The sequence below is a fragment of the Prionailurus bengalensis genome, chromosome D3 (assembly GCF_016509475.1).
Source record: "Prionailurus bengalensis isolate Pbe53 chromosome D3, Fcat_Pben_1.1_paternal_pri, whole genome shotgun sequence".
Lineage (NCBI taxonomy): Eukaryota > Metazoa > Chordata > Mammalia > Carnivora > Felidae > Prionailurus > Prionailurus bengalensis.
Window position 1 is genome coordinate 487,464 of NC_057356.1, and position 22,602 is coordinate 510,065.

General features: G+C 57.0%; 1 protein-coding gene across 2 annotated transcripts in view; it reads left to right on the plus strand.

Annotated features, from left to right (window-relative positions):
• Window positions 1–22,602, plus strand: part of GOLGA3 (golgin A3) — a 45,151-nt gene that overhangs the window by 14,057 nt on the left and 8,492 nt on the right. For both annotated transcript variants that reach the window (XM_043557224.1, XM_043557225.1), the window contains exons 5-18: window positions 2,340–2,998; window positions 3,379–3,490; window positions 5,122–5,428; window positions 7,339–7,541; window positions 10,410–10,547; window positions 11,897–12,058; window positions 12,320–12,688; window positions 13,690–13,767; window positions 14,521–14,784; window positions 15,851–15,945; window positions 16,611–16,827; window positions 19,096–19,239; window positions 19,862–20,059; window positions 20,903–21,019. In XM_043557224.1, coding sequence (XP_043413159.1) covers window positions 2,340–2,998; window positions 3,379–3,490; window positions 5,122–5,428; window positions 7,339–7,541; window positions 10,410–10,547; window positions 11,897–12,058; window positions 12,320–12,688; window positions 13,690–13,767; window positions 14,521–14,784; window positions 15,851–15,945; window positions 16,611–16,827; window positions 19,096–19,239; window positions 19,862–20,059; window positions 20,903–21,019 — 3,063 coding nt within the window. The remainder of the gene's footprint in view (window positions 1–2,339; window positions 2,999–3,378; window positions 3,491–5,121; window positions 5,429–7,338; window positions 7,542–10,409; window positions 10,548–11,896; window positions 12,059–12,319; window positions 12,689–13,689; window positions 13,768–14,520; window positions 14,785–15,850; window positions 15,946–16,610; window positions 16,828–19,095; window positions 19,240–19,861; window positions 20,060–20,902; window positions 21,020–22,602) is intronic.

Below are 22,602 nucleotides of genomic sequence, written 5' to 3' on the forward strand. Positions count from 1 at the left end.
GCTGCAAGATGCTGGGGCAGGGCCAGCTGGGGCAGAATGCAGCCTGGGGAGGCACGGTCCGGTGTGAGGACCGGAGTCTCAGTCAGTCCCCGCGGCCTGGCGCCGCACGGCTGTCACTGAAGCTTGGAGCTGAATGTCTGGCTGCACTGGGGTCCGCGGCTGCCTGTGTGCGTGCAGAGGCCCATGTGTGCGGCGTGTGACGTGCTCACGACCAGTCAGCACCACCTGTCTGCATATCCATGAGTGCAGGAGAGGTGTTTTGAGGTTGGTTCAGACTGGGAGAATCTGCCAGACCTCATCATGGGTTATGGGGGTAGGTCCACGTGAAGGGGCCTAGGATCATCTCAGTAGCTGCTGAAAAGGTGTTTGTGAAAAGTCAAAATACGCAAAACAAGTGAACAAAAACCCCCGAAGGAGAAACAGGGTATTTCTTTAGGAATATTTCGTTTACGTGAGGAACGTAGTTCAGACGTCATCCTCACATGGCGTAGATGATGAGAAGTTCTCCGTGCTGCCTTCCTCCCTGTGTCTTGAGTGCAGAGTGGGGACCGCCTCACCCTATGCTGTAGTCTACCCGCATTTCCTTAACCAAGCTCGTGGTCAGCATTCCGGTTGTTGCTACATTTTTGAAATTGCAAACAATGCCGCAGTGAACATTTTGCGTCTTGGTATATTCTTGTGGGCAAATCGTTGACTTTCACATTATTGGGAAAAGGCTTTATGTATTTGTTAGTTGGATATTCAGTGTGCTCTGGATAGGCTGGACTGGTTTATACCCCCGTTAGCAGGGATGAGACTGTGCGTGTTGGCCATCCTTGGCAACGTTAAAACAACAAACACTGAGCTTTTGTCTTCCGACAGGTGAAAACAACAGTACCTCCTGTCGGGGAGCACCTTTTACGTGTTAGTTGTTTGCGTGTCTGTGTCAGTCTTTGTTCTTTTTTTTTTTTTTTTTTTTAATTTATTTTTGAGAGAGTGAGAAAGCATAGGTGGGGGAGGGGTAGAGAGAGAGAGGAGTGAGAGAGAATCCCAAGCAGGCTCCACATTGCCAGCACAGAGCCCGACACGGGCTCGAGCCCATGAGCTGTGAGATTAAGACCTGAGCTGAGGTTGTATGCTTAACCGACTGAGCCGCCAGGCGCCCCGTCTTTTTTTAGCTATTTTTGCTCACTAGTTGGTATTCTTCTCGTCACATCCCAGGATCATTTTGAGATGGTTCCCTTTCTCCTCCTTGACCCCCTGCCCTGTTGGGATAGCACTGACTTTGTGGAGTAAACCTAGGATTGGCTATGTCTCTAAGAGAAAGTCATTTTGAAATAGCATCAAGGAACACTATCTTCTGTCATCCATTGTCTCATTTAAAGCCGTTAGGGAAGTTCTAGCTGATGTAATAATGTAAGAAAAAGAAATAAGAGATATAAATATTGAAAAAGAGGAGAAATGTTATTTGCAGGTATTGATAATGCCTTGGAAAACTCTAGAGAATCAAGTGAAAAAAATTATAATATATTAAAATATTATAAAATAAGGGCACCTGGGTGGCTCAGTAGGTTGAGCATCTGACTTCGGCTCAGGTCATGATCTCACAGTTGGTGAGTTCGAGCCCCGTGTCGGGATCTGTGCTGACAGCGTGAAGCCCCTTCGGATCCTCTGTCCCCCCCATCTCTCTCTCTGCCTCTCCCCTGCTTGTGCGTGCGTTCTCTCTCTCTCTCTCTCTCTCTCTCTCTCTCTCTCTCTCCCTCCCTCCCTCCCTCCCTCTCCCTCTCTCCCTCTCTCCCTCTCTCCCTCTCTCCCCCCCTCTCAAAAATAAAATAAACCTTAAAATGTATTTTAAATTATTAAAATAATGAGGGTTCAGAAGATCGTCAGTTTAAAATACAAGTATAAAAAATCAATAGTTAGCCTAATAGGGCTAGTTATAAAATTAGTGGAAAAAGAGAATATTTACGGCAACAGCATGATAAAATATCTAAGAATTACATTAAAATGGCAATGGTTTGGAATCTCAAGCAGTCCGGCGTGAGCAGGTGTGCATAACTGGGAGCACGGCTCCTTAGCTCCTGAGTGATCGTACATCTCAGGTGGCTGTGACCCAGCAGGGCCGCTTTGGATCTGGACGTGGTTGAGCCTGTCGAGAAGAGTGCGTGCGCAGGGCTGACGGGACAGCTTTGTAGGGCCCTGCCTGCCGGATACGTGGGGATGCTGCGCGGTCCTGGTCGTGTGGGGCCTGTACCCGGGGCTGGCGCAGGGAGGGTGGCCGGTGCAGCCTTTCGGGCCGCGAGGTTTGAACGCTGCTGGCACTCGTAGACGTGATTTCTGTACTTTGGTTTCCTCCCCAGTGCAGTCAGCCTGCGGCCAGAGCACGACTGTCCAGCACGCTCGACCCGGAGCTCATGCTGAACCCGGAGGCCCTGCCCCGTGCCAGCCCGGTGGCTCTGACGAAGGAGTACTCCTTCCTGCGCACCAGTGTCCCCCGAGGGCCGAAGGTGGGCAGCCTGGGGCTCCTGGCGCATCCCAAGGGGAAAAGAAGTTCCAAACCGAGCAAAATCCGGTCTCTGGCCGATTACAAAACTGAAGACTCCAGTGCCGGGAGCTGTGGTGGGAACGCTCCGGCCGCAGACGCTGCCGGGGGCGCCCTGAAGCGGAGCCGGAGCAGCGTGACGTCAGTGGTGTCCGAGGTCAGCCCGTGTCCTGAGGCCGAGGACCAGCTGGAGAACGCGTCCCTGACGGGCGACAACACGTCCGAGGCTGACGGGAACGAGAGCGACAGCTCCTCCCTCAGCAGCGTGTCTGCCCGTGGGACGCGCGGGCTTCTGGTGGACCCCGTGGGCGCTCGCGACGCTTCCTATGCGGCCAGCGGCCAGGAGATCGCCGCCGCTGCCCTGGGCCAGTTCCCCTCCATCACGGATGTCCTCCAGGCTGCGGCGGCCGAGCACCAGGACCGGGGACGGGAGGTCAACGGGGAGACGCGGAGCCGGACAGACAGCATCTGCAGCAGGTGGGCGCTCCCTCCACCGCCAGAGCCGACCGGCGGTGCTGGGTTTCTCCTCGTCACGTCCTGAGTGTGTAACGTTTCTGTCTACACAACGCTGTCGTTCTGTAAGAGGTGGGAGCAGGTCAGGAACCGCGTCCAGTGTTAAGGGATGCTGTTTCCAGTATTTACGTAGACTCGTGTCTAAAGCTGCACGGATACTTCCCTGGGCTGACCAGCTCCCCGGAGGGTTTCTTGGGAGCGTTTGTAAGAGCGTTAGTGGTCCGCTGAAACCTTCTAACTGTATTTATAATGTGGCGGGGACTGGAGCGGCGGTGTGGGGAGCCCAGAGACTCTGGATGCGTGAGGAGAGCTGGCGCCTGATGCCCTGTGCCTTTGTCCCCCAGCGTGTCCCTGGAAAGCTCCACTGCGGAGACCCATGACGCGGTGCTGCAGGCCCTGAAAGACAAGATGAGACTCGAGGGTCAGCTGGAGGCGTTGTCTTTAGAGGCCAGTCAGGTAACGGACGCTGGAGGCCGGGAAGGCGCCACGGCTTCGGGGAGCATGTGCGCGGCCTGCGGGCTGGGTGCTCAGTCCTCTGTGTCCTCACCCTTTGTCCGCCTGCGTGGCTCGGTGTCTCCCTGTATGTCGGTCCTGACTCTGGGATGCGGGCCCGACGGTCCCGTTGGCGGGTCTCACCGTAAAAGACACTGGTAAAAGTGTCATCTTTGCCCCTTTAACACTTTCTGCTGCGGGTTCTGCCTTTTCTGATGTGAGCTTTGCCGTATCTGTTCAGTCTACTCCTGAAAACCATTTCTGCCCCTTAATTTTCAGTTTTCCTTGGCAAGTGGGGTCAATCTGTTGAGTTGAATTCAGCTGTGTCCATTTGGTGTGGGGAGCAGGGGATACACTGGCACAGAGGCAGTGTCGCAGCAGCATGGGTGTCCTTCAGGAGCGCGTCCCAGCACAGGGTGTGGGGCAGCGGCTCGTGGCGGGAACAGCTTCCTCTCGAGCCTGGTGTGGTTTGTTGAATGACGTGGTCCAGGGACGCAGACCGACCCCTCTGTGCACGTAAACCTGGCGGTGGTTGCTGCGATTTCAAGGTGAATTGTGGTGGCTCATGGTTGTCACTGTCCCTGTAGAACCTCATCCAGCGCATTTCTGCTTCATTTGCACCTCCGGCCCACGAGTGATGTAGGAACCTTTGCTTGTGTTTATTTTACTTTACCTTCTTTTCCTCCTAGGATACTGACTTGCTCTTGAGTTGTGTGGATTGTGGCGGGTGTGATCCTTTCTGGCCTCCCTGTTAAAATCCAAGTTGTTATTACTGCAAAATCTCGTTGTGTTTGCTCACCTAACTGGATTTTTGGGGTATTTGTCGTCCCGTTTGCTGAATTTGATGTTCGTCTTCCTCATGTTTTCCCCTCACGCGTGTTGATGTGCATCTGTCTGCCCGTCTTTGCGCTTTGGGATTCCCGTCCACACGCCACACACATGGATTTTTGGGTGGGCGGGAGATGCTGATGGCAGACAGGGCACGTGCCTTCCCGCCGTCTCTCAGACGTTCTCTGCTGCCCGAAGGCCTCTGCTCGTGGAGGCCCCACCTCCCGCTCACTCCCCCTTGGTCCTACCGACCGTGTCCCTGCGGTGCCGCCACCCAGCGCCGGGCCGGGCCTCGGGCTGCCCCATGCCCAGCGGCTCCGGCTGGAGCCCCTCAGAGCCCGTCGTGCGCAGTAGCAGGGGGCCTTTCCCAGGAGGCGCGGTCCCAGATCTGAATCTGACGGCACTTGTTGTGGGGCTCCCTCAGCACGCCTGGTGTTCTTTCTTGGGGTGTGTGCGTGTGCGCAGTGCTGCACTCGTTTCTTTTTTGAACAAATGTGTTTTCCAACGTCCTCGTGGGTGAGCGGGTGCTCGCACAGCCCGGGCGCTGCTGCGCAGAGCGTGAGCGGCTCTGGTCACCCCTCCTGCCCCTCGGGCCTGTGTGGAGGACCTGCCTCCTCCCGGGAGAGCGGTTGGTGCGAGAGCAGCTGTGAGCCCGGGAGACACAGTGCTTCCCTCTGAGTCTCCCCGGCTCCTCTCGGTGGCGCTCTTAATGCACGGGTGGCAGTGACTCGTCTGAGAGTCGCTTTCCGGTTGGGGGGTCTGTCCAGGCACTTAAAGAGAAGGCGGAGCTCCAGGCGCAGCTGGCCGCCCTGAGCACGAGGCTGCAGGCGCAGGTGGAGCAGAGCCACAGCAGCCAGCAGAAGCAGGACTCGCTCAGTTCGGAGGTGGACACCTTGAAGCAGTCTTGCTGGGACCTGGAGCGAGCAATGACTGACCTGCAGAACATGCTGGAAGCCAAGAACGCCAGCCTGGCATCGTCCAACAGCGACCTGCAGCTGGCCGAGGAGCAGTACCAGCGACTCGTGGCCAAGGTGGAAGAGATGCAGAGGAGCATCCTCAGCAAGGACAACACAGGTGAGCGCGGCAGGTGGGGGGCGGAGTGGACTCAGGTCTTGGAAACGAACTCCAGACCCTTGCTAGTTGGTAGTAACGTTACTACCTTGCTCTGCCTTCAAAGCCTGTCGTGCGGGGGCTGGCGCTGCTCGCTCTTTCCTCAGAACGGCAGGTTGTGCTTAAAAGATTGAAAACCGACACTGTTGATGAGTAAACCTTTGTATTTCCTACTTTAAGTGCAGCTTTTGGCGGTGGTGGATCCCTGTGGGAGTCCCCTCTGGAGGGAGAGACAAGTGGGACGCTGGTGTCGGAGGGACGTGGCGGCAGGCTGTGCACAGAGAACCTGTTGCAGCCCTGTCCTCGCGCCGTCTTCTCATCCCGGGGCGTGTGCTTCACACCCCGCTGGGCGCCCAGCACCGCCCGTGGGCTCGCAGCACCTCCGTGCTGGCTGACGGGAGGAGGAGGGGCAGGGCAGGGGGCAGCGGAGAGCCACGGTTGGCCCAGACCGCACAGCCCCTGGTGCGGGCCAGGCAGACGGGGCTCCTCTCGCAGAACAGAGGGGTGGCTTGGGGGGCTGCTCTGGAGGGCCACAAGGCCGTGAGACGGGGCTTCAGATGTGATGACAAAAACAAAGAGTGACAGACTGCTGTGACAGAGACTTTTCTGGCACCAGAAGGAAGAAACTGCTCGGCTGAGAAACACGCCGTAGACTGTTCTCAGTCTTCGGGCATTTCCTGATACGCAGGCCCTTAAGAAAATTATAAAATCCGGGAAGTTCTGAGCACCAAGGTTATTGTTAAGTCTGGGTTGCGAGGCCTGATGACCAAAGCCCGTCGGGCAGCAGCACGGACTGCACTCACACAGGACCGCAGTGCCGTGTGGACGCCCTCGTGGAGCTGACGGCATGTCTCCTGTGGTTCTCGCTGGGGTCGCCTTTCTGAGGTGCTGGCAGTCTGAACTCTGAAACACATCAGGCCCCAAGAATTTCAGACAAGAGGTCGTGGATCCTCTTAAACTGAGGTGGTGTTTTGTTTGTTTTTTAATTTTTGGGAACTGTCTTTAGAATGGGAGGTGTTTTTCTTAATATTTGGCCACTTTGGTTTGCCCTGTGATTTAGGCCATCCGTGACTTCCTGCCCCCTTTCCTCCCACTCTGCCCTTGTCAGTGGCAAGAGTTGACCACGTCAGTGAACCGGGTTTTGGTGCAATTAGCACGATACCAGGTGCCGCCTGGGCGCCCACAGTGGCTTGGCGGGCACGCAGTTGGCCCTCGGTACCCACAGGTCTGTAGTTATGCGTTCACGGGCGCACTCAGATCTGTCGCTAACCCTGAAGCAGGACAGTCCCTCGCAGGCAGGTGCAGCGCTGAGCACGACTGGTGCCGCTTGACATTCACGCTTCCCGCTGAGGGGATGAGGCGGTGCTCCGCTCTCCTGTGTGAGCCGGTGCCCTTGTCCGGTCTAGTGTCAGGGCCTCTGCGTCTTTGTGCTTTGTAGGGAGGTCTTGTATTTAAAGTGAAGTCCTAGCACTATCCTGTGCTCTTAAGTGTGAGACGTCTGTGACGTGTCTCACGGAGGAAGTTCCGTGTGTTCGGTGAGCTTCCTTCGGGCATGAATTACAGTGCTGTTGGCTGTGAGCTCAGTATTGATGGGCCAAAAGTACAGATTAAGTAAAATGCCTTTGTACACAAGCTCACGAGACAAGGTTGTATATTGATCCGTTCACTCCTGTATTTCTCCGGGAGCCACGGTTCAGCATCCATAAGTGCAGTGTGAGCTCTGCAGAGACACTGAGCCTGCGTGGGGTGTCCGTGGGGAGAGACGGACACCGTGTGGGGCGTCCGCGGGGAGACACCGAGTCTGCGTGGGGCGTCGGTGCGGAGCTGCGGGCTCCTGAGGAGTGGGTGCCCTGAGCTGCTGTGCTTGCCTTCAGTGCACGACCTGCGACAGCAGATGACGGGCCTGCAGAGCCAGCTGCAGCAGGTGCAGCTGGAGCGGACCACGCTGAGCAGCAAGTTGAAGGCGTCCCAGGCCGAGATCGCGTCTCTGCAGCACGTGCGGCAGTGGTACCAGCAGCAGCTCGCCCTGGCGCAGGAGGCCCGGGTCCGACTGCAGGGCGAGATGGCCCACATCCAGGTACGGCCCCGGACGTGTCTCGTGTGGGACCCTGGCCTTTTCCCTAAATTAAGTCCTTCTGTTTTCAGGCCTCACGGTTGCCTTTAGGGAAAGTCTGCTCGCCGCTCATTTAGCTTCTTCTCCAGCCTGCGGAGCAGCCGCTGTCCGTGACCTTCTGACACAAGGGGTCTTACAGCTTCTGCTGCATCACTTTTCGTTCTGTGACGAGCCCCCCCGGGGGGCGCCTGTCGTGGTTTGAACCCAGCTCTCAGACCCACATCTGCCCGGGTCTGGGGACTCTGGCACCAGCTCTGGGCCCTGGTCGCTGCCCTCCTGGGACGTGGTTTCTGACACACAAGGGGCACAGTGTGCATCCCCTTCCTGGTTGGAGCTGGTCTCTGCTCCAGCTCCTTGACCACCAGGTCTTCGCAGCGTGAGCTCTCCCACTGCCCTCCATTTTGTTGGGGTGCAGGCGTGTCAGCCTCGGATTCTGGGGGGTGGGGAGGGCAGGTGTCCGTCCAGGCTGCAGAGGAATGCTGGTCTCTGGACTTTCCCTCAAGGCCCCTTTCTCTGGGCTCATCGTGCTCCAGAGGCGGTCAGGATGACAGGAACGTGGCTGAAAGGCACTTTGCTCCAAGTCTTGGGTCCTTGGACTAATTAGGTTGATTAGGAGGGTGCTGAGTGGTGCTTTGGTCAGCCTCTGTCTTCTTCTTGAATGCAGACATGGGTTTTGCTCTCTCTCCCTTTGGTTTTCTTTGTTCGGATGAAATATTATAGACTAAAACTTTAATTCTCAGGTAGAAGATATAAAATACTAACTCCACTAAATGCTCTTTTAAAAAATAAAATCTAGGGGCGCTGGGGTGGTTCAGTTGGTTGAGCGTCCGACTTTGGCCCAGGTCATGATCTCACGGTCTGTGAGTTTGAGCCCCGCGTCAGGCTCTGTGCTGACAGCTCGGAGCCTGGAGCCTGCTTTGGATTCTGTGTCTTCCTCTCTCTCTGCCTCTCCCCTGCTTCGCTATCTCAAAATAAATAAATAAACATAAAAAACAAAATCTAGGGGCACCTGGGTGGCTCAGTGGTTGAGCGTACAACTTCAGCTCTGGTCATGATGTCATGGTCTTTTAGTTTGAGCCCTGCATCAGCCTCCACGCTGACCTGACCATGCAGAGCCTGCTTCGGATTCTCTCTCTCTCTGTCTCTCTGTCTCTCTCTGTCTCTCTGTCTCTCTCTGTCTCTGTCTCTGTCTCTCTCTCTTTCTGTCTGCCCCTCCCCAACTTGCACACTCTCTCTCCTTCTCAAAATGAGTAAATAAACTTAAAAAAATCTACGGGGGGCCACCTGGGTGGCTCAGTCATTTGAACGTCCAACTTCGGCTTAGGTCATGATCTCATGGTTTGTGGGTTCGAGCCCCACGTTGGGCTTTGTGCTGACAGCTTGGAGTCTGGAGCCTGCTTTGGATTCTGTGTCTCCCTCTCTCTCTGCCCGCCCCCCCCCCCCCCACTCTGTCTCTCTCCTTCAAAAATGAATAAACATTAAAAAAAAAATCTATGGTCTACAAATATATGAGATTGAAATGTTCTTAAATTTGTTACGTATGTTTCAAGCTAAAGGACCCCGCAGGTACATATTTGTTCTACTTCCAACATACTTGGAAATAAATCACCATGCACGTTAACGCAAGCTTGCAGTGATGGTGCCTTTACATGAGACACGAAACAGTTAAGGAAGCTACATTTGTGTGTCTTGCCCTGAGTCAGAAATGAAGTTGGAGGGCAGAGTGGAGGAGGGGCTCCGGGGAGGAGAGGAGTCAGCTGTACCTGACTTTCTCAGGCACCTCCAGATTCCGGGATCCGCCTTCCTGATTCGGTGAGGACGTTTTCTCCCTCTTTCCCTGGTAACACAGAAGTATTGCCAGGCACATTCAGGAGGCAGCACAGAGCAGAGTGGCTTTTATTCTGTCGTTGCCTTAAAACACAAGTCCCAGCAGGGGCACCCGACCAGCTCGGCTGGAAGTGCACGCGACTGTTGATTTTGGAGTTATGTGTTGAGCCCCACGTGTGGTGTAGGGATGCCTTGAAATAAGGAAACTTACAAAACAAAACAAAACACAGTCCCAGCAAATGGTACCTTCTCCTGTTCTGGGTGGCTTCCATTGAGACCCCAGAATTCACAACTTGTGGTCACATGTGGCATCTTACAGTGTCAATGAGTGTTCACCTTGTATCTGGAAGTAATGTGCTGGAAGGTCCAGTCACAGAGCCGTGTCCCCTGGCTTCTCTTTACCGAGCCCCCTCTTGGGGCTGGCGCGCTGTGCTGTAAAGCTGGGCACCTTCTCTGTAAGAGGTGGTGGGTCAAAGGAGGTCTAATAGTCTGTGACAGCCAGGGTCTGACCCCAGGCTGGATTGCTTCCTGGGAATGGCCAGGGTCAGCCTGGCGAGTATCTCGGACAGTTAGGCACTGAGAGGCCAAGGCGTGAGATGTGGCCGGTCATAGTTGGACAGGTCATTTTTGGGGCAAATTCCAGCCGCTGCTGTCCCTGCCATCCAGGTGAGAGCCCTCACCTTGAGGGTCCTCAAATAATACCTTCAGCAGGAACTTCTGTGTAGGTTTTGCTACCAAGTGTGTATGTAGCCTTGGGGGTATTGACCACTGGCCTCCGGGCTGCCAGCCTGCCCCTCTTCGGCACACACAGACAGCCCCAGTGTCAGGATGGGTGACAGGAGGGTGGGCAGCGAGCCCTGTGTAGCAGGGTCCTGGGGAGCAGTTTCCCCTGCGGTTGTCACTGGATAGGACAGGACCCTCACTTTCATGGCCTCTGGGGTGGGCCGGGCTGTGCTTGTGTCTGGAATCTAGCCACTTTCTACCTTGTGGAATTTTTCTCTGAAGGTTGGACAGATGACCCAGGCAGGCCTGCTGGAGCACCTGAAACTTGAGAACGTGTCCCTGTCCCACCAGCTGACGGAAACCCAGCACAGATCCATCAAGGAGAAGGAGCGCATTGCCATCCAGCTCCAGGGCATCGAGGTGAGGCCCAGGCAGCTCTGGGGCTTGCTCTTTCCACGCCGCGGCACTCGTCAAGGTTGAGAAAACTTACAGATGTGTGTGCGTAAACACTAATGCTCTATCCATTCAGATGTCTATTAAACTAACCTTTTGGACGAGTGACAGTGATTCAGGTTTGGCAGTTCTGTTCCTCACGTCACTGGAAACTCATCCGTCTGTCTGATCTGAGTTGCCGGCGGTGACTTATCTTTCACTCACTGTGTGGGTCTGGAGCCCTGCACTCGGCCCCGCGGTTGGGAAGGTGCTGGCTAGCAGGTGGGCAGGAGGAGGGTAGTGTGTGTGTCTCTGAGATGCCGTGTCTCTGACGGCCTCGCAGTGGTAAGCGTTTCCTGTCTCTGAGCACTCAGCTTGTGTTTCTGTTGGCCCCCCAGCAAGCACACGAGCGACTTAGGATGTGGCCGGTTGGACCTGCAGATTGTTTCCAGGGCAGTGGGGGCAGTAGCTCTGACCTGTTCTCCTTAGCTGTGAGACCCTGTACCATTTCTTACCCTCTCCCAGCCTTGTTCCCTTGATTTATGAGATGAGGACGGTGACACCTGCTCAGTAGGCTTGTTGGGAAGAAGGAAGGAAGGTGCACAAGGTCTGGGCAGCGTGCGGCCTGGCGGTTCTGTGCTGAGGATACGGAAAGTCAGCGTCCCGTGACTGGCGCTCGCCCCTCTCCTGCTTCTCCGCACGTGCCCCCGTGTCCTCACGGGTGAGGCGGGTGACAGAAGAGAATCGCGTCATGGCAGGGGCCTGGTGCCAAAGACCTGGAAACATTTAAGTTAGAAGCTGACATTTTTCCTCGGGAAACACACGTAGGTGTTGGATCTTATCTGCGTAAGCAAATTGTAAAGAACTCCATCCGTACTTGTCCCCCAGCCTCGGTCTGGTTTTACCAGCTCAGTGACAGTGTTCCCAGTGGCACATCCCCAAAGCAGGGACACCTTGCAGCCTGTCTTCACGGCAGAGGCAGCCATGGGGGTGTCGTTCAGCACTTTATCCCATTTCTTTTTCTTTTTTTTTTTTTTTAACCTTTAAGTCATCTCAACACCCAACCCAGGGCTCAAACACACAACCCTGGGGTCAAGAGTCAGCCGGGCACCCCGGTTCGTCCCATTTCTTAAACCTGGGTTGCCTGCTGGCTTCTCCCTCAGCCGGTCCCAAGGGTCAGCAGAGTGGACTGGACGGCCGGAGGTCACCAGCCTTTGGCCCCTCTGGCCCCGGGCTCCTCTGCCTGCGGGTTGGGGACGTGATGGTGACAGACAAGGGCCTCTCCCCAGGGTGGCGGGTCTTCCTGCTCTTTAAACAGCACGGTTTCCTGTGCTCAGGCCGACATGTTGGACCAGGAGGCTGCCTTTGCGCAGATTCAAGAGGCCAAGACGATGGTGGAGGAGGATCTGCAGCGGAGGCTGGAGGAGTTCGAGGGCGAGAAGGAGCAGCTGCAGAAGGTGGCGGCCGCGGCCGCATCCCTCGAGCAGCAGCTGGAGCAGGCAAGCCCTCCGTGGCCTCGTGGGGACGCCCCGGTGCCACACACGGCCGTCCTCGCGCGGCCGTCCTCGCGGTGCCTGTCTGTGCGGTGTGTCCTTTGGACTCGTTGTGATGTCACACCAGAGCGGCCGCCGTCGCTGTGCCGGCCGGGCGTCCCCCGCACGTACCAGCACTTTGTGTCCGTGCGCTGGGCCGCGGGGGGAGGGGGCCGGGTGGCGTTCTCATTCCGGGGCAGGACGCTGACCCTGGTTCCTGTCTTCCAGGTGAAGCTGGCGCTGCAGCAGCGAGACCAGCAGCTTGAGGCCCTGCGGCAGGAGCACCTCGACCTGCTGAAGCAGCTGACCTGTGCGCAGGAGGCGCTGCAGGCCCGGGAGCGCGCCCTGGGGGACGTGCAGGTGCGCTGCGACGAGCTGCAGGCCCGGCTGGAGGAGCTGCAGGAGGAGGCCGCCTCCAGGGACGACGCAATCCGCTCCCTGCAGAACGAGAAGATTGTCTTGGAGGTGGCCCTGCAGGCGGCCCGGAGCGGCGGGGAGGGGCTGGACAGGGGAGCGCAGCGCCTGGCAGAGGGCGCCGAGGAGACGTCGCAGGTTCTGGAGCAGCTGAGACAGGAGTTGGCCGTCAAGTCCAGCCAGGTACTGCACTCGCTGTCATTTCGTTAGGAGCGGAGGCCACACGTGTGAGAACCAGGGCAGTTGTCCCGTCCCGTCTTTGATCGCCCGGTTGTGGAAACGCGGAAGAGCGCTTGCCGGGGAGGGACCCACGCCTGCAGGTCACGTGCTTCCCGTCCCGTTGACTTTGACTACGGGCACCGTAGATGCCCGGGGCTGGGAAAGCGAGTCACGTGTGGGGTGTGGACAGTAAGCTCCCAAGAAACCCCAGCGTCTGTTTGCAGGTGACGTAGAGCTCAGACGCGGGAAAAGTTATGTGGAACGTTTGGATCTTCCCTGCTGTATGCCTGCGGTGGGGCCTGCTGGACACGTGGTGGGACGGTCGTGTGTCAGTGGGCGAGGGCGGGAGACAGAGGGGCGTGTGTGGACACGAGCCGGCTCGCCGCTTTGGGGGCCATTGTGCTGACAGCGTGACGTTGTGACCTGACCCGACCCAGGCGGACGTCGCACGCGGAACAGGAGGACTGCGGGGTGTAAAGCAATAGCTAGTGTCCGGGAACGGTTTGCCTTCAGACCACCACCCCCGGGCATCCGGCGCCAGGAAACTAGTGGAGGTTTTCCTCTGGGAAGTAGAGTGAAAGGGGTCCGTGTTCCCCCTGCGAACACTACCCTGGGCCGCTCACTTGTCAGGGACCTTCTGGGTGGGTCTGAATGTGGTTTTACTGTTGGCTCGGTAAGAGGGATGCCAGCGGACCCCGGAGGCGCTCCGCGTCCCATTTGAGCTTTGCCTGTATTGTTGTGGGGTCTCTGGTGGCAACCCTGTGGACAGAGACACTGTCCTGAAAACAGGGAGGTGGGAGGTGGGTTGGTGGCTGGCCTCCCCGTCCCCCGGGAGGCTGTCTCTCCAGCCTCGGAGGTGGGTCTCCTGACACACGGACCCAGAGTCAAGCCAGCGCGGGGGACGGAGCCAGCGCGGGGGACGGAGCTCCCACAGTGTAACGTGTGGGCACGCGTGTCCTTTGTAGGTGGGGCACCTGCAGCAGGAAGCTGCCACTCTGAGAAAGCAGACGCAGAAAGTCAAGGAGCAGTTTCTTCAACAAAAGGTAAAAACGTGTTGTCGGTTTTCTTCGTGTGCAGTAAGTGTGGAAAAAGGTCCCGTGTGGTTCGATCACTTGCGTAGAACAAGACCGGTCAAGAAGAAGGCGACACCTAGGCCCCTGCCATGCTGTTTAAAGACGCTGATTCCAAGCGACAGCCTCACCTCTTGTATTTTAATGTCTCAGGTCGGGATGTGGCTTCAGAGTGGGGTCGGCATCTGTGACACGATCCCACTCTGCCGTCACGTCAGAGGGCATGTGCTCTGCTGCAGCACAGACGGACTCTTCTGTTAACGTGTCTGTGAGAAAGTTCCGCCCTGATGTGGCGCCGAAGGGAGCCCTGGTTGGCGCAGAGGGTGGGGACGCACGTTCTGTGTCCACAAAGCTGATGGAGGCTGTCGGAGGATGAGTGTGAAGTATGGCTGACACCAAGGGTTTGGGGAAGGGTGACCTGAGGGACAGTTAGAAGTGGTGCTGGATGTTGTGCCGAGATGCAGGTGGGGGGAGGGCCCGTCAGGAGCCTGGGGCCCGAGGAAGGTGAAGCCGCCAGGCGACACCTGCTGTGCACATCACCCAGATGTGTTTAGGCGCGTGACACGATGCTGTGCCTCAGTTGATGGTGTCCTGGACTTGGTGGGATGTGTTCTCTGTGGTCCAAGAGGCGTTATGCTGTGGACGAGTGGTGAGCACTTTGGTTGAAGCCGCGTGAGCCCCAAGACCCTGCCTTGTCCCGGCTGCAGCTTCTGTCTCCTCGGGCAGGTGATGGTGGAGGCCTACCGGCGGGATGCCACCTCCAAGGACCAGCTCATTGGTGAGCTCAAGGCCACGAAGAAGAGGCTGGACTCAGAGCTGAAGGAGCTGAGGCAAGAGTTAATTAAAGTTCAAGGGGAGAAGAAGTCCGTGGATGTGGAGCATGTGCGCCTGCAGAAGGAAGTGTCTCACGTCCGTCAGCAGATGGCCGACCTCGAGGAGCATCTGCAGGTGGTGCAGAGGGAGCGCGACGAGATGGAGACACACTTACAGGTCCGGAAATTCAGCCAGATGTGCCCAGGGGTGTGTTGTGTCCGGGTAGAGGGCAGGACAGCCTGGAACCAGTCCCGCCTGGAGCCCCTGTCCTGGAGGGATAGATGGACAGAAGAAGGGACGGGCGAGGCCCGGCCTCTGGGAACTGGCATTGGGAGAGCTGAGGGAGAGTCTGAGGCGGGCAGGAAGCCGGGATCCCTGTGTGGGGGACACGACGTGGGAGGAGGCGCTGGGCTGGCTGGTGACGCCACAGCAGCTCTGTGAGCTCTAGGCTTTCGGGGGAGGGGGCTGGTGACATGTGAGGGGCCCTGTGGTCCGCGGGAGGTGAGTGTGGAGGCAAAAGGACCCCGGTCCAGACTCCTGTCCTGCAGATGAGTGTTTCCTGAGATGAGAGGGTGACAGAACAGCCGGGGGAGACCAAGGGCTCCGTCCTGTGGGATGTCTCCCAGGTCCCACTGGATGGCCAGGTGGGACCCAGGTGGGCAGACTGGGTGAGGCTGCAGGCTGGGCCTGGGAGGTGCAGATGGGAGAAGGGGGCACGAGAGGAGCCACCAGGAGCCGGGGACCTGGGGGGTAACACCTGCAGCACCCAGGTCACGTGTTCCTTGAGGTGCTCGGGGCTGTGGGGGGCCCAGGCTGTCCTGGGAGGCGGTTCTCACCGCACAGAAAGAAATGAGAAAGAGCAGCCAGTGAGGTGGGAGGCACCGTGAGGCTGGAGGCCATCATCCGTCTGTAGTTCAGTCCTGCGGGTGCTGGGGGGCCTAGAGGAGCCTGGGGGGCTCGGGCAGCAGTGGTCCTTGGGGACCGTGGGTGAGGGCTGCATCCCAGAGGGTTCCACCCCAGCCTTCGGTCCTTCCCAGGCACTCCCTCCAGCACCCTGGACCTTTCTAAAGCAGTCGTTTATACGAAGGGCAAACCTGTCTGTCAGGGTCCTCTTCGGGGCCCTTGTCCTTGAGGGTGGCCCTGAAACGGCACCATTTGCCCTCAAGGAGGCTGGTCCCGGGAGTCAGGCCGCCCAGGGAAGGTTTGGTCTCCTCACTTCGTCTTTTCCTCTCTTCTTCTGAAGTCTTTGCAGTTTGATAAAGAGCAGATGGTAGCTCTTACGGAGGCCAACGAGGTGCTCAAGAAGCAAATTGAGGAGCTCCAACAAGAAGCCACCAAGTGAGTGGACTTTGAGGCATGTGCGGGCGGGAGGGGTGGGCGTGAGCAGCTTTGAGCTCTGCTGGGGCCTACTCACAGGCAGCCAAGGAAGTCAGACTCCAAAGTTACCGCTGGAGAGCAGATCGCACCACAGTTCCGTGGCTGCATAGTTTCGCGGTTAACATGCACTCCCCTTGTGTGTCTATTACATGCCAGCGGCGTGTGGCAACGCCTTTCCCCCTGCCGGGTCCCCAGGCAGGGCCAACGTTTGCGTGTATCCCTCTTGCCGTGTATACGCACGCCGGGTAGCCTTCAGGGGCCTGTAACCCTGCGGCATATCCCGTGTCCTGCCCTGCTCTGCCTTCGTCCCTTGGAGGTTGCTTGTAAGCAGGTTAAGATGTTTACTGCTATTTGAGAAGAGTTTGTTTGGGAGGACAGAAGTGTTCTCTGCCCTCACAAGAGCACCCCCTCCAGGAGGGGAGCAGGGCAGACGTGAGCATTTTGGTGGTCTCTGTGGGGGCAGCCAACACAGGCCCCCGCTACAGGATCAGGCCTGGCAGGTGCAGCAGCCAGCTGGGGTGGGGCTGGGGCGGGGCTGGGGGGGGCGAGATGCGAGAGCCTGTCCTTCGGAGGACTCGTGGGAAGTGAGTTCAGATTGCCTTCTCTGTGCGCCCGTCACGGCCTAGGGCCATCACGGAACAGAAGCAGAGGATGAAGCGGCTGGGCTCAGACCTGAGCAGCGCCCAGAAGGAGATGAAGACCAAGCACAAGGCTTATGAGAGCGCTGTGGGCATCCTGAGCCGCCGCCTGCAAGAGGCCCTCGCGGCCAAGGAGTCGGCAGAGGCGGAGCTGAGCCAGCTGAGAGCCCAGGGCGCTGGCGGCGGCAGCGACCTCACTCTGCACGTGGGTAACCCGTCCGCTCCCGCCAGTCAGCCGGTCGTTCACTCGGTTCTGGGGACTTGATGTCTTAACAAACGTTTGGTTGGAACACCTTGAGAAAGAGTCTGGAGAGACGGGGCGGAGCTAGCGTGTAGGCGGCATTTCTGTGAAGTGTCGCATGCCAGCAGCGTGACTGCACAGATCAGCCCCCGGCGGACCTTCGAGGAGCACGCCGTTGCCTGCTCCCTCAGTGCGGGCCCTCGGTCTCCCCACCCCTGTCCTTTCCTGCACCCCTTCAGCGTCTGTGGAGGAATTTCCTGGGCGGGTAAAGTGCCGTGAGCAGCCTGAGTGCCAGTGTAGGGGGGTCGGGGAGTATTTGGAGAGTCCAGAGAAGCTTCTTGAAGGATGTAATATTTGAACTGGTCTTGAATAAACAGGAGGGATTAGAGTAGATGGGGGTGCATCTCTGCAGGGGAATGTTCCTGTGCAGGGTGTGCAGGAAGATCTGTGCTGTGCATCTAAGGGGTGCAGTGGGTCGGGCAGGGGTCCTGCTGCCGGGGTGTGGGTGTGTGCAGGTGGGCAGGCGTTGGCTCTGAGCTGGGACTGGCATGGGATGGAGGGCTGACCGGCGACTCAGGCAGGGTGAGATCTCACTCTTCTGTGGTGGGCATTGACGGGCGGTGGTCGAGGACAGCTGGGGTCAGGCGAGGCTGTAACAGGGAGACCGCGTGGAGTCCTGCAGTAGTTGAGAGATGACAGGTCCAGACGAAGGTTGCGGAACAGCCAGAAGGAGGGGCCACTGAAGCACGTTGCTCCCTTGGGAGGGAGAGCCGTGTGTCGACGGCGCAGGCCAGGGGCTAGCGAGGGGGCGGCCCCCGGTGTCCGGGTTGCGGGCAGCTGTGAGTGGCTCTGCTGACAGGAGAAGAGGGACTCTGGGGAGGGGCACCTGCCTGCTCTTCCTGCTGGAAGGAAGGCAAAAACCTTTTGCTCCGGATGGTTTTTTAGGGTAAATGGATGGAGGTTGTCCTGGAGGAGGACAGAGGATGGGGCCAGCAGGGCAGGGGCTCTGGGCTTGTGGGGCATTTTTTTCTAATTTAAAAAAAAAAAATTTTTTTTTTAACGTTGTATTTATTTTTGAGACAGGGAGAGACAGAGCATGAACAGGGGAGGGTCAGAGAGAGAGAGACACAGAATCTGAAATAGGCTCCAGGCTCTGAGCTGTCAGCACAGAGCCCGATGCGGGGCTCGAACTCATGGACCGCGAGATCATGACCTGAGCCGAAGTCAGCTGCCCAATCAACTGAGCCACCCAGGGGCCCCAATTTGTTGTGTTTTTTTTACATTTTATTTTTAAGAGAGAGACAGAGCACAAGTGGGGGAGGGGCAGAGAGAGAGGGAGACGCAGAATCCGAAACAGGCTCCAGGCTCCGAGCTGTCAGCACAGAACCCGACGCGGGGCTCAAACTCACAGAGTGTGAGATCACGACCTAAGCTGAAGTCGGACACGTAACCGACTGAGCCACGTAGGCGCCCCTTGGGGGGCATTTTTATTCCTGTGATGCAGGCTGTCAGAGTTCCCTGAGCGTCCCCCGTGTCTGTGAGTCCGACGCGGTCTTGGGTGTCGCACACCCTGCCAGCTTCAGCCAGTGTGAAGTTTTACCTGACTAGTTGACGTGCCTCTGTTTGTTCCTATCCAACATCTGCTTAGGGATTGTTTCTTCTTAAATGAAGTTTGTTACGGTCTCCTCCCCACGGAAGAATTTGAGCGGGGAGACACTGTGTCACAGCACGCTGTTTTCTTACCAAACCGAGAATATCACATGCCGCTTTTACCTGTTTACTTTCTAAAACGGGAGGGGGAAATGTATTAAGTTGCAACTTTCCTTTAAGTTGAAAACCTTTCGCTGCCTGATTTTTAATTTTGGGACTTACGCGTGTTGGGGGCAGGCCATAAAGTGCCACATGGAGCCTGCCGTCCCCCACGCGCAGCGTCTGTGTTTATACTTGTCAGACGGGACCTTCGGCAGGTTACTCACCGTGGATTATCGGTATGGTGAGGCCAGAGCGAGATGGACAGTAGACCGTCCTTCAGTATAACGGCTAAGAAACACACATCACGTGTGGAGACGAGGGCGAGTGTGTGCAGTGCACCGGGTGGTAGTTCCGTTCTGCCTGGTGCAGCTTCCCTGCCACAGGTCGTAGGTCCCTCTCCTGCGGGGAGCGAGGGGGGGCACCTGTCACACGCCACGTTGAAACCCGTGAGCAAATCCACCTTCCTGTCCTGGCTGTTAGGAGAGAATCCAGGCTCTGGAGGCAGAGCTGCAGGCCGTCGCCCACAGCAAGACGATGCTGGAGAAGGAGCTCCAGGAGATCATCTCACTGACCAGCCAGGAGTTGGAGGAGTACCGGGAGAAGGTGCTGGAGCTGGAGGATGAGGTAGGCCAGGTTTCATCCTCACACAGCCGGGCAGGCCCTGCTGCCCCCATGCAGCTCTGCTGCAGGCAGAGAGGTGCCTACAGAGGCAGGAGCCGGCCCGCGGCTCACATCCACACCATGCTTCTGTGTGCCATCGGCCCGTTTGTCTGGGTCCCGGACGGACACACACACACACACACACACACACACACACACCTACCCACACACACACCTACCCACACACACACCTTACTGCTTGGACTCCCCACAGGCGTGGTCGCCCAGCATTCTCTCAGGCACCCCTCCAGCATAGGGGTTGTCAGACCACGAGGGCTAAAATGTCCCCAGTTCGAATGCTCAGGTTGCAGGTAACGAGAAGATCTATTCTCGTAAAGAACTTCCCGTGACTCTCTGGCCCAGAGACGGCGTGGCTTTGGGTGATGCTGCACTTGGCAGTTGGTGATGTCACCAAGGGCTCTCCACAGCGTCCCGGGCTCCCGGGAGAAAGCTGGGCTGGCCGCGGTTCTTTGTGGCGGGGGGTGCCTGTCTAGCTCCGGGCACTCGGTTTCTGGTGTACAGGAACCTAGCTCATCAGCCAGAACATGTGATTAGGTGACTTCCCAGCACCTTCCGTCTGTTTCAGCTGCAAGAGTCCAGAGGCTTCAGGAGGAAGATAAAGCGCCTGGAGGAGTTGAATAAGAAGTTGGCCCTTGAGTTGGAGCACGAAAGAGGGAAGCTTACGGGCCTGGGGCAGTCCAACGCAGCCCTGCGGGAACACAACAGCATCTTAGAAACCGCGTTAGCCAAGAGGGAGGCCGACCTGGTCCAGCTGAACCTCCAGGTACTCAGACTCCTCTGTCGGAGGCAGGGCCTTGCCGCAGGGCAGGGAGCTCTGTGTCCGGCGTGGCCTCACGCATGCGTCCCAGCCCCTGAAGCAGAACGCTGCCCCACCGCGGAGATGCGGAAACGGGCGAGGGGGTCTGGTGGAGTCAGAAACCCGCCTCGCGGCTCTGGGGTGTGGGGCAGAGCTGGGGGCTCCTGACGCCCCCCCCCTCCCCCGACTGAGGTGTGAATGCTGTGACCAGTCCGTTAGCTTCCCTGCTCGAGGGGGTCCCGCTGGTCATGAGGGGTCCTTCCCTCTGTGAGTCACAGATGGGACTTGAACCCTGGGGGGGGGGGGGGGCTCCCTCTCCAGACTCTGTTCTCAGCCCCTCTGGCTCTGCAGCCTCTCTGGGACTGGCGAGAAGGCCTGGCGCTCCGGTGCCATCCTCACGGGGCCGTCAGCAGCCCGGTCCAGCTCCCGCCTCAAAGCACCCAGCGATCAGAGAGCTTTTCGACTTTTGTTCGGCACCGGTTCCCACCCCTGCCATACCCGGTTGCCTCACGGTGACGGTATTTGCGCTTATAGCCCCTGACCCACAGGCACGCTTTGGGTTCCTCGCTGCGTGCTTGCGTGCGGCTCTACGGTTTTGCTGCGGTCTCAGGTTTCACGTTCTCCAGAGACGGAATTCTCCCGACTCGGCCGCCTTGTGCACTTGCTGGCAGCGCATCGTGACGCCGCGGGTCACCATGCTGCCAGGTTCCCCGCGTGGCCCTGACACAGTGGCCCTGCTTCCTCCTGGGGCTCCGCTGGCCTCTGAAGTTTGAGTCCCTTCTCACGTGCCGCATCGGCAATGTGCTGTAGGTCCAGGCGGTCTTGCAGCGGAAGGAGGAGGAGGACCGCCAGACGAAGCAGCTCGTCCACGCCTTGGAAGCCGCGCTGGAGCAGGAGAAGGCCAAAGTGCACAGCCTCAAGGAACAGGTGTGTGAAGCTTCCCACTGGTTCCAAATTGTCACCTCAGAGCCGATTGGAATGCGGTTTTTCAGTGTCTAAAAACTGAGCATGTGAACCCTTGACGCCTCAGTTCCCTTTCAGGAATTTACAAGTGTCTTTGTACAAGTGTCTTTGATTTTACAAGTAAGTGTCTTTGATGTGTTCTGAGAGCAAAGCATCATCAGAGCATTGGTGACAGTGAGCGGCCGGGGGGAGCCCTGATGGCCATCCATGGAAGAGCAGCCTTGGATTAACCCAGAGGCAGCCGTATGGGCCTGAGATGCGCACACAGAGCCCCACAGAGGGTATTTGCTGGGGGAAAATGTCCCACGTGTACTGTTGCGTTAAAAAAAGCAAACTGCAGAACAGTATATGACTCCGTTAGTGTTCAGAGCGCAATTGAGGAAGCTGGTTGCGTAGACCCTTTGCCATTTCCTGGCTGCTCGTCTCCATGCTGAGGTGCCCACCAGTGCGTCAGGTCAGTCTTCCTGCAGAGGGCCTGCCCCTCCCACCCCTGTGAGCTAGAGTCGACCTCAGTCCCCCGTGCTCCCCACCAGGTGCCGGTCTGTTATTCCTCATGAGAACGTAAGCGTCAGGGATGCCTGGCGGGGCCCGGTTGGTTAAGCGACTGACTCTTGATTTCAGCTCAGGTCATGATCTCACGGTTCACGAGACTGAGCCGCAGGCGGGCTCTACACTCTCAGCGCGGAGCCTGCTTGGGGTTCTCTCTCTCCCTCTGTCTCTGCCCCTCCTTTGCTCACACGCACACACACGCTCTCTCTCTCAAAAAAAATTATAAATTCTTGAAAAAAGAAAAAAAAAAAGAACGTAAGCTTGATGGCTTGAGGGCCGTGACTCATTTACCCTCACGGCCCCTGTGCCTGGCACAGAATGTGTTTGCCGCGTGCACATGGGTGCAAGGGTGCGTGTGACCTGGGTTTTGCCGCGTCCTTTAAAAATCTCTCCATGGTGATATAATAGAGATAGAAATAAGTAGTTCTTCATTTTTTCGGGTGAGACAGTAAAATATTCTTGTAAATGGGACAGCTTTAAGGTCTGTTAGGACTGTATTACCATGACCCCATTAGCCTCTCCTGCAGTCGGTCTTTGTCCCTTGCATGAAGGTGAATGGAGTCAGCCGTCCTGCCTACTTTCCTGCCCCCAGTTTCCATATTTTGCTCACTTACTAATTTTATTCTCCTTTTAATGAAGTTGAAACTAAGAAACTTGTGAATAAAAGTGCTAGGGAAAGTGATGGATATGCGACATTGGCTTAACTGTGAATGATTGTCAATTATTTCTCTAAATGCGTTTAGTCTAATTGTCCTGATTGTATGAACAGTACATGCTAGTAAAAAAGTTAAAAAAAAAAAAAAAAGAGGTCTTAAAGATTGAAGCAGAGATCATCTTGAATTTGCTCCTAGTGATAAGCCACTGTTAACATTTTCTACTGGAGTTTTTTTTTACTTATTTATGTGAGTTAGATTTTGTATGTTCAGCTGTCGTATATTGTAAGTATTTTTATTAAACTTTTAAAAAATGAAGTGCTGCTAGTACAATTAGACAAGAAA